Source organism: Neltuma alba, unplaced genomic scaffold, assembly GCF_004799145.2.
Source record: "Neltuma alba isolate B1F8T4 unplaced genomic scaffold, ASM479914v2 tig00012348_pilon, whole genome shotgun sequence".
Classification (NCBI taxonomy): domain Eukaryota; kingdom Viridiplantae; phylum Streptophyta; class Magnoliopsida; order Fabales; family Fabaceae; genus Neltuma; species Neltuma alba.
The window spans coordinates 616,076-627,748 of NW_021636857.1; the positions used below are offsets into that span (position 1 = coordinate 616,076).

The 11,673-nt window shown below is 36.0% G+C and overlaps 1 protein-coding gene across 1 annotated transcript; it reads right to left on the reverse strand.

Moving 5' to 3' along the window:
* Positions 1-703: 703 nt before the first annotated feature.
* Positions 704-11,264, reverse strand: LOC114726222 (inorganic pyrophosphatase TTM2). Its single transcript, XM_028912801.1, has 12 exons — positions 11,103-11,264; positions 9,382-9,732; positions 7,888-8,002; positions 6,857-7,052; positions 6,664-6,777; positions 6,344-6,517; positions 4,156-4,350; positions 3,292-3,414; positions 3,106-3,224; positions 2,481-2,604; positions 2,102-2,350; positions 704-1,226 (listed from the first exon to the last, which is right to left on the reverse strand). Exons 2-12 carry the CDS (start codon positions 9,716-9,718, stop codon positions 999-1,001), a joined length of 1,974 nt encoding a protein of 657 aa, XP_028768634.1. The 5' UTR covers positions 9,719-9,732; positions 11,103-11,264; the 3' UTR covers positions 704-998.
* Positions 11,265-11,673: the final 409 nt, after the last annotated feature.

Below are 11,673 nucleotides of genomic sequence, written 5' to 3' on the forward strand. Positions count from 1 at the left end.
AACTTAGATCTATAAGAGTAGTTTAAAAAAAATTCTTGGTTCCTTAACATAATTAACTTCTGGTTTTAGTTTTTCAAAATTATTTTTCCTAGACAAAACCGCAAAATGGCAGGCCTAATATTTATTGCTAAAGTAATGTGATTCATAAATAATATAGTTTATTAGCATTTTTATATTTCATAATGATCCGCATTGTTTTAAGGAAAAATTGCAAAAAAAAATTACCAAAATTGAAAAATTGTACACAAAGGCTCGCTTATAAAAATTGTTATAAAAACTCATACTATTATTATCAAAACCAATACTAATATTATAATGGGTTTCTATTTATAAGTTTTTTATTTCAGCAGTTTTTTTATGATTTTTTTTTGGCCCATTTGGTGTTGGTTGAAGATGATTTTTCTTTTATATAAAACTATTATATACAATATTACATCTTTATTTATTATTATTAGGGTATTATAACTATTTATTTATTATTTCTTTATTCAAGAGCTCTATGAAATTTTACAGAAAAAAGAGAGAACAAAAAGGGAGAAAGTTAATTTTATGCATAATTTTATTTTATTTATGTAATTACCACTTTTACTTTAGACATATCCTATGAGTAGTAAACCTCTATATGTGTGTGTATATTTCACATTATACATAGAAAAGATTTTTTCTCTCTAAAAGATCTAAGTTATTTTCAGCAATGGAGAATCACACAAGAACATATCATTTAAAGTAAAACAAAATTCTATTTTCTTTTCTATTAGACAGTGGGAATGTTATAAACTAAAATTTAGAAAAGTCCCATGGAATCAACAAAATTTCCAGTGGACATAAAACCCTCATCGTCCCCTCAAAGCTCATACTCCTTCCATCCTCATCTTTGTACTACCAATGCTTCAACCTCACCATTCTGACCAAGCAGAAGATTTTGCCATACAACCATATATATCTTAGTAATAATAGCAGTAATAGTAATAGCAGGAGCTTGAGAATGTGTAGAAGAATCAAGTTCTAGACATCAAGCCCTTCACCATGAATAACCCAACACAACCAAAAGTGATAGCAAGCAGGGCACGGACTGAAGTAGATTCTGATGCAGAAGAAGCCATGCTTGTCCTGTTGGCTCTTGCTTGGTGAGACCTTGCTCCCATGTTTCCAATTCCAAGGAGAAGGCTATTGAGGTTGTCTACTTTCTGCATGATATGGCGCTGCCCTTTTGCAATACCCAATATCTGAGAACAAACAGTAGCCTCACCAAATCAAATAATAAACTTGAAAAGTGTGTATATTATTTAGAGATAAGACATAGGAACATGACACACAACATAACGTGTCGTCTCGAGACAGACTCTGGCTTAAAGGTACTTAAAGCATATTCATTAGAGTTGTTCAACAGAAGTATGACATGGTGATATGAAGAAACTTGCATTGAAGAGTCGCCAGTGTGAGATTGATAGTACAATATGCAAGCGTAATTTTACTGGAGAATCCCATAGCAATCATCTGGAGAACTTTATTTAAGCTCCATCCAATATGAAGTGATTACAGGAATCTTCGTCACACCAGCACATTCTAAAAGCTGAGAATAACTTAATTTTTTGAAAGAAAAAGTCAAGAACAAATTCTATGCAATAAAAACTAGAAAAAAACTGGTGGGCATTTGAAAGAAAGGGACTTGCAGTAACAGCTGATACGATCCCATCCAGGGACAATCAGTTAGAGCCACCAATCTATATGTCAACCAGAAACATCTGAACTTGCAGTAACAGCTGATACAATCCCATTCAGGGACAATCAGTTAGAGCCACTAATCTATATGTCAACCAGAAACATCTGAAGGTTGCTACATTTTAAGTTCATTTACCTAATCAGGCATAAATGGATAGGAGAACACTTTATTATAGGCCACTCCTTTTATTACTCGACTGAGTTTATAGTTCCGTCAGGCATCGCATTGCTTCACCCAAATTAGACACATTTTACCTCATGAGAAATTTTTCTGGTTTCATTCATAAGAGAAACCATCTAACTTTAATCTCACAAGAAAATGCAGTGTCAGAAAATTATCTTTAAGGGCCACAATATCATATAAAATCAGCAAGAATACCTCATCCGTTAAAGGTGACTCCTTAGCTAATTGCAATGAAGATGAGGACTTCATAATAGATCCAGCTAGAGAACCACTTTCCAAACGAGTTATGAAGTGAGAGGTGGGAGCAGAACCATTGCAGACTTCAGCTTGGAGTGTGGCGGTTTGTTGGCTTGGAGAATTTTTATTTAACTTGGAATTCAGCTCTTCAATACGACTTGTAAACTCATCCATTCTATCGTTGAGGGAAGAAATTTGTTCTGAAAGCTGTGTCAAGGCCCCATGCCATGTATTAAGAGAGTGATGCAAGAAAAAAATAGAATAATATACAGACAGACAAGTGAAAATTCAGATCAACTGCAACATGTTCAGAAGTAATTATTTTATATGTATTTACCTCATTTGTTAGCGCTATGGAGGAATCTGGATTTCTTTCACCGAACCCTTTGTTGCTGGCACCATATCGAGTATGTTTGAGTAGATTTTTGTCCCTTTGGCTTGTATACGAATGGGACATACCACTGTTGAAGATGTCCATTAGTCATTAGTCCATCTATTAGATAAGGCCAAAATATACTTGCTTTCACGTAGTATAAGATAGACACCTTTCTACGAGCAAATTTAACAGAACTCCCATACACCTTCCTCTTACTTCAAAATTTAATATAGATTTTTATTGAACACTAATACACATCTTTTCCACCATAGTTCAATCAAGAAGCGGAACTCTTGAACTACAGGAAAGTGCTTCTCCCAAAAAAACAACACAACGGCTACGAAGTGCAATGCAATTGATGCATCACATAACTTCCATTTTCCATAATGACCATTACAAGCAGAACTCTGAACTTATGTTACTTGTTACCAAACATGGTTAAGGAAAATACCTTACATCCTAAAATTATAGACATGTATAACCACTTACCTGCTTATTAAATTACAAGAACATGAGTGCATTATTCATGCCAGTGTCAATAATGTTTTGATCTCAGAAAATAAATAAAAAGTACAGAAATTTCCACCTCATGTGCGTTTTTTTTGCAGGAATCCTATCCGCAAAGGCTTTAGAAAGTGCTTCTTTGGGGCTAGACACCATATCCTCATCAAGGCCAAGATTTGTTTTTAAATCATCTGGAAGGGCCTGTGGAATAGTTAGACAGAGAGCATTGACAAGGAACACGACATTAGCAGATGAGAAAATGTCATACCATAACCTCATCTACAATCTTTTCCAGTTGTATTTGTTCAATGTACGTACGAGCTATATAGGAACCCTCCATGCCGAGCTGCTGGGCAATGCATTTGACAATTGAGCGATCTTTTCCTTGCACCTGTTCATTGTTTCACTACTCACATATCAGAAGGACTAATAGTAATTACAAACCAAATAATGCAAGAACAACAACACCAAGCCTCATCCCATTATATATGAGATTGACTACATGGATCGCATTATGTCAATGTATTATATCAACATCGAATTCTTTAAATATACCATCTACCAAAAGATCCCATTCAATGACTTCCTTGAGTGTCCCTCTAGGTCTTCCTCTACTTACCTGATAAATAAACTATTCATCTGTAATGTTTTTTATCCTTATATTTCCAAGAACCATCAGGATAAACAACAGTTAAAACTAACACTTATTTATCAGATAACATCTTCTTTAAAAACCAGGCCATAGCATCAATGACGAAAGGGGAACAGAAGACGAAGAGAATGTATTTGAACTCTCAGATTTCTTGAATATCAATTTTACATTTCTCTATCTTTAGTTCAAATGCTGGAACCCAAACAGCTTGATCTATTTGTGAAATTTAATATGAAATGGTGTTGCAAAGCTAATTACCAATTAGAAACATACTCATTTACGTCCAGGAATGCATAAAAATGAAAGGTTTTATCTTAGCTTCCACAAATTTCATCAGACAATGCATTACACAAAACCCATAAAGAATGCAATGCACTGAAGGAATATATCTGACAAATCCTAGCGATTTCAACAGATATGAAATCCAGTGAAAGCTTTCAACAGTGATAAAATAGAAGGATACACTTGCTATAGCAGTACCTGAACATATTGTCGATTAAGTTGCTCAAGCCAATCTAGTTTCACAGACACCCTATCATCAGAGAATACATGGCTGTTTCTTTTTAGAATGGTAGCTATTGTGTATCCCAGGGCCATCAGGCCACCAAGGAGCCGCACACTAACCTCAAAAGTTATTCTTGGTGAAATGACAAATGGACTATCCGTCACCGATTCCTGAAAAGTTATAAGCTATCAATTAGTTTTTCTAATTTTCTTCAAATAGGAAAATGAATTGTCATTAGAAATAAAAGAATGAGATCCAAATAGAATGAAAGAAAGAGACAAAACAGCAAAAAGAAATAACAAAGCTGACAAACCACTCTGCATTATCAGAGACAGTGTCTTTCCTAACAATCCATGAGCTGAACACCAAAGGCAGTAAGCATGACCTAATCTTATAGCATATGCAAGGGCAAATAGATCCCCTTAAAAATGCAATCATTCCTCTCCAACCAAATATGAAGAGGACAGCATACACGAGCTCTTGGCCTCCTATACTCATTTAAATATGGGAAACACAGAAATTTCTTCTAGGTCTTTGGGCACTCCCAAAACTTTCCAAGAACTTTAAACAGGTTACTCAAGAAGAAAGTCGCTGCTAAAAAAACCCAGCGTATAAGAGGGGCGCATCTTGGATTTATCTCCCTCCCCTGTAAAAACAAGGCATCCTTCTTTTTGATATGGCTATCTAGCTAGGTCAGATTCAAACATTGTTGAGCCAGTTAGGGGTAGCTCTTCCAAAGGTGTTTTTTTTGCATTTACATGGACTCAAACTCAAACTCGAGACCTCATGCTTAAGAAAACAAAGCATCCTTCTTACATGCAGCCTAATGCCCCATTTGGTAGTAGTGAATTTAAGGGAGGGGAGTGGAATTGGAAGTGGAACCCATTATTTTGTGTGTCTGGCATGTGTGAAGTGGGTTCATAGAGAAGTAGGTTCCATCAAATTTGAGGCAAGTGGTTTCCTTGGGTACCCCAATGGAACTTAGATGAGTTTCATGGAACTGAGATTTTATGACCACTGTATTCTCAATTATTTTATCAATTGACAATCTTTCCCATTAGAGTTATAACCATATTTCTTCCTCTTCTCCCTCAAATAGCCTCCCTCTCCTGTATGACCTATCCTCCCCCTTCGATGTCCACCTCCAATGCTCACAGCCTTCCCCTCCAGCATTCCTTTCAATCTCATCTTCTCCCTTCCTCAATGGCTCCTTGTTCACCACTAGACATCATCTTCTCCCTTCCTTTATGGCTCCTCACTCACCACCATATCCTATCTCCTCCAGTCCTCCCTTCCTCCATGGCTCCTCGCTCACCACTAGATTTCATATCATCCCTTCCTCCATGGCTTCTTGCTCACCACTAGATCTCATCTCCTTCCTCCCTCCACCACTCATCACTCACCACTAGATCTCATCTTCTCATCTCCAATTTCGTCTTCTCCCTTGCTATCATGCTCAAGTCATCTTCTCTATTCAATCAAGTCCTCATCGTCCTTCTCTTTTCTTCTTCTCTAGTGATGTGAAACCAGATTCAACATGAATGATACCTCTATGTCTCAATGCCTGTTGATGACCAAAAGTTGCGCAAAAATGGAAGGTTATGGTTGTTTCTGTGGTGGCCAGTGGCTATGGTGGGTAACAACACCACTTTGGTTGTTTGGGAGGGTGAGTAGGGTTTTTTTAGTCAAGGGCATATAGGTCTTTTTGATATTATGAATCGACACATTGATTAGAAATTATGAGCTTTATGGGTATGCCAATCAAACTTTTAACCCACTTCCACTAGCATTTCTACCTCCATCAAAATCTCTTCCACAGACCAAATGGGGCATAAGATGAATGGACAATGACAAAAACAATGTGGACAGCAAAGTCTTTTTCTAGGCATCCATGCTTCATATCTTGCAGACAAGTTCACAAGACTCCTTTCCTACGCATCACATGATAATCACAACTGAATGTCCAGAGCAAACAGCTTTGGGAATTAAAATAAGAACAAGGAACTCAAATTGAAAATGCCAACCACGAACATTAGACAGCATTTCAGAACCTTATAATTGAAAGTAAATATGTTATTCCATCTTAAGTACACAGCAAAAGGTCTAGATTAAAAGACCTTCTGGAGTTCGAACAAGCACATGGAAACTAAACTTAAAGCAAACCTCAAACATTAGACAGTACTTCCCCTCCTTATTCCGCATCCTTAAATAAGATTGGCAAGTTTCTGGATCTTCACCCGGTGGTAGAAGATATATGTCATAAATCTGCTCATTTGCTTCCTTAAAATCTTCAAAGAAAACACCTTTAATTTGTTCAACTGTCACATCCCTTGCTGACTGCAATGAATAGCACAACTGATCATTATTTTATCCTTATTATAGCATCAGTATCAGACATAAGCATCAGAAATCACAAGACTTTCTACTATTTTTTATCCTTAATGAAAATTGGAATATAAAATAATGTATATCAAGGCACTAACTTTCAATATGTAAGTAGGACTCCGGAACCCAGTAAATGGATTGAACTTGTTGGTTATTTTGATATGTGCTGTCTGCAGATCTTGCTCAATAAAGACCTTGTACATTGGAAATACCTGCAAAACAATGGATTTCAAAATTTCTGGAAACATAAAAACTTTCCAAAAAGTAAATGGAAATAGAAAGGGCATAAACCGTCTCAGATATTTGATGAATGATTTCTGCAGGTTGTTGACCAGCACGTTGAATGTCACGTATAACTCGTTTGACAAGGTCAAAATGAATTCCACCTGTAACAGATATACGAAGGTCCAGTAGTGGTCGCAACTTCTCACTCAAAGCATAGATACCCTCTAAGATCACAATTCGGGAGCTTGGGACTTCGACTGTCCTGTTATCAAGGTATATGAAGGTGCTAAGAGAGCTTACATGACAGTCACTCAAGTTCTGTTGCAAGGGAAAATGCTAGCTCAGAAGATGCTACTTGAGACGATCAGATCATTACCCAAAAGCAATAATAATGAAGAATAACTGAATAATAATAATCCTTGAGGTAAAAAATTTTGTAGAGGGGGAATAATTGTTACGTGTTGTTAGAACTAAGTAGTTAGTTGTTTCTCGTTGTTGGTTGATTAGCTATTGCTTTGAGGAGTGAATCAGTTAAGCTTCTCTTATAAGGATAACACTGCGTAATCAAATCCCTTTCTTACAGTGGAGTTAAAAGAGGTGCTGTTGAATCTTTCTCCTGAAACTTTACTGGGTAATCTGTTTGCCTAGATTCTTCATAACAGTTAAGCTGAAGGCATTCAGTCCAAAATAGAGTAACTCAATATGCCAACTCAATTGAAGCCAATTTTGAGGTAACTTTGATATAAACTTGATATTTTCATCACAACATGGTACCCATGCACGCTCATGCATTGTGCTAGTGAGAAAGGTAGATCAAACAATTTGGAGTCTTTTTAAAAAGGGTAGAGGAAGGTTGAGGAGAACACTCAATGATATCATTGAATGGAGCCTTTTGGTTAACCACCTACCTAAAGATTTGGTTGTCAATAGAACACAATAGCATTGGGTAGCCGATGCCATGTAATGGAATAAAGCTTCTTCTTGTTGTTTTTTTTGCCTTCAGAAAAAATGATCCCTGACTTGTATCTCAGGAGTTTTCTCAATTCAAAGAAACATATTTTAAAGTGCGCTGACATACAAGATGGCTGGGAACTTACCTGTATCCTATACGAGAACTGGACTTGAAATCATAGATTGGAACCTCAGCTGACTTTCCAGCCTTTAAATCTTGAAGATTCTGAAGCAATGTGTCATAGTCCGTCAAGCGTGGATCTGCTCAAAGAGATAATAGAAGTGACAAAAACATGCAGAGATTATTGTCCTGACTTCAAATTGTTAACCAATTTCTAAATATCAAAGTAAGCACTAATGAAAGTAAGACCGTAAAAAAATAAATATGACAATTCAAAAATCAGGTTGATCCATACATCAAATGTGCGATAATAGGTGTGTATATAAATTATCTTATTCATCCTGATCTCACGATATTGAACTGTTCTTCATAAACGATTCAACTTCCCATTAAATAACCAATGAAGTATAGTTGCTAAATTATCCGTAGAAGTTAAAGTCATTTTTATTTTCAGAAATGAGCTCATAAAAAGGTCTACTTCGCTCTACTTATATCAACCAAAAAGACTTTACTACTAATGTAAAAATCTCATTTGTTCTAAATTAATTTGATGCCATCCAACATGAAATCTTTTACAATAACAATTTTCTTATCACATCCATCCTTGACATTCCATGTATCCTGCATTCCAACTAAACTATTAACCCTAGTAATAACTTCTCCTTGGACTATCTCAGCTCTGACTAGATCAGGCCAGACAGCTGACCCTTAAAATACTAATTCCAGCATTTTAGCGAAGTTTAGACACCAAATACGGCATAGAAATCTAAAAAGAGAGGCATGATAAAGGGCCTCAAATGTCCTTCAAGTAAAAGTAAGGCCTGGGGAAAGAAACAGGAGAGACAAAGAAAATGCGATGTGAGTAATATCAGTTCATATGCTGAAAAAATGAAGCTCGATGTGAGTAATATCAGTTCATATGCTGAAAAAATGAAGCTAAGTTCTGTGCCTCATCATTCATTGCCATAATAATATTTAAATTCAGATCTTAGGACAAAACTTCCCCTTCAGAACACCTTTTTTCATTTCCAAACAGTTTAGTCCTCTCCACAACCTTTCCGCTTTTACTTTTTTCTCAGGGTATTCAAACTTGCCTTCATCCAAGAGGAATTATTGTTAGTTTGAAATCTGGGAAGAGTACAAAAATGTTGATTTTCTGAAAGCTGACTTTGCAAATGGCAGTACATTAAGGAATAAACATGACAATGAAGATGTTATGGCAGAAACACAAGAAATCATCATATCCAAGTTTTATCAGCTTTAACATATGTATTTAAACTGCAGAAGTTCCAAATATTACCACTCAACTGTATAGCAAAGTCACTAATGTTTACCAGAATGTGTGTGTGTGTGTGTGTGTGTGTGTGTGTGTGATTGTTCAGAAGGCAAAATAACTTATTGCATCATCATCAGAGGAGCACTATAGATTCAGTCATTCCATGCAACCAGCATTCTGTTAAAGGCACTGTAGATAGTACGCAGAAGGCATCAAAAAGGAAAAGATAAATGCCTTAATTACCATCAAAATTTCCATCAATAATTCGACTAGAATCATTGTAATTGTCCATCGAAATGACTGCAATGCTGGGCATGAAACTGACTATTTTGTCAGTGAATACAGTCTTCCCAGCGCCTGAAGGACCAGCCAATCCTACCAATATTATTCCATCATTATTTTGGGACAACAACTGGCATGCGCGGATTACTACAAAAAAACCCTTCTCAAATGATAGTTGATCTTGGATTGGAGCAATCTCATAGCGATCAGAGTCTTTCCTTTTAACCAAGAAAACTTGATCTTTCAATAGCCCAGGCCGCCTGTGATGTGAATCAACAGCAGAAGTATCTTGTGCCATTGAATAAGCCCAGACTTCTTTCCAACGATAAAGAAATCAACCAAAAATAAACCAGTGAGTCTGTGAACCAATATCTATACTTGGAGGTCATGCATAAATATACAAGGTAAGATCCTGCAATAGCAGCTCCTAATCACACCAAAATGTTTTCAAACATTTTTTTTAATCACAAAATGAGGATCTTTTCACTTTCAATCCCTAATGCCCCATGCAAACCCTAGCTTTGGAGTACTCTATTGAAAATTAGCAATCATATCAATGGAACTGCCAGTTGAAATATTAATTGAAATGTGAAACATAAATTTAAAAAAACAAAAACAAAACGAAGAACATAAACCTCATTCGCTCATTTTTAAAAACATCTGAATTTATATCATCACTTCTTAGCAGTATTCTTAGGATTTCTGCAGTCCTACTCCAGCAATAAAACTATAAAATAAGAATAAAACAACAACAGGAAAATAGCTTAGAGGGAGAAAGTATAAATGCTGCATACAAAGTCTAACCACAATAGGTGAGAAGTGAAAAATTGCTTGCGTAATGATTAACAGAGCCAGAAGACAAAAATGATGCCACGGGTTCCATCCTTAGGACCTTTGGCTATAAGAGGCATAAATGCATATCCGTATTGTACGTAAAAAGATAACTTTATAGACAACAATCATATCGAGATGTCATAACAAACTCATTTGACATGATAAGTCATCCCGGAACTGAAAGCATTACAAGCCATAAAGAAAAACATGCCCAATGTTCAATTAAATGACCCCATGCGGAATCAACTTGTGCCGCGACAAAAATAAATAAGCAAGAGTTAATAAGGAGCGCTCATGGAAAAGCAAGCAGACCAAAACCGGAATCTTTTTGGTAAAACTGAAAAATCGTTTTTAGAAGGTGCATAAGAATAGCGGACTCTAATAATCACGGATACATAATTTTCTCCAAACTTACTCAGCTACTAGCTTTTTGGATTCCATTAATTGATCTCATTTAAAGCACCACATATAACCTCATCTTGAATGCACACCCAAAAAACGAAACAGTCAGCATTTTTATCCAACATAAATAAATAAATAATTGGCCAAGCTACCACAAGAGCGCGGGAAGGATCATCCAGATGATGTCATAACAAAATCAGAGCAAAGCCATAGTTCAAAAGCAACAGCAGCCATGCTTAACCAAGGAAGAAGGACCTTAGAAACTCTGTTCTAGGGGTCTTTCTTGGTCCAAAACAGTGATGGCCAAGCAAAACGTCGCAACAGGAACAATTATGTATTCATAAGACAGGAAACAATACAATCTTTAACAGAAAAAATGATACCCAGAAGAGAATGTGAATCAGAGCTCACGCACTTCACACGTTCGTAATGATCAAAACACTCACCGAGGCTGTATGTCTGTCTCAAGGACTGAGTTCAGCAACAACAGCCAGAGCAAGCTGGGAATCCCCTCAAGGTCGGTTCTGCAAGCTGTGCATTCAAATTATTCTCTCTGTAACACCCTCGCAACCTTGCCGCTAAAAGAACGGAATGTGATTTTCCTGGATTTTTTGACGAACAAAATATTTTTACAGAATCAATAAAACGATCTAGATAACAATATATGGAGACAAAAAGAACCCACTTCCGAACTGCGCAAGTCAAGCTGGTATGTGTGCGCATATTTATGTAACTTTTGTTCATTAGAAGTCAATTCACCGGCGAAATTTTCGTTCCCGTTCATTAATAAATTTTCAGGTTAATATAAATTTTTTATTCTTCTAATTTATTTTTATTTTAGTTTTGATTCTTATAATTTTAAATTATAGATTTTAGTCTTTTAAATTTTCTTCATTTAAGATGTTAACCCATATATTTGAAAAAAAAAACCCGAACTTTCTTTGTATTGAGAAATCAAAATGTATAGTTTGAAACTATATGAATTAAAACTGAAATTAGGCAAAATATAAAGACCAA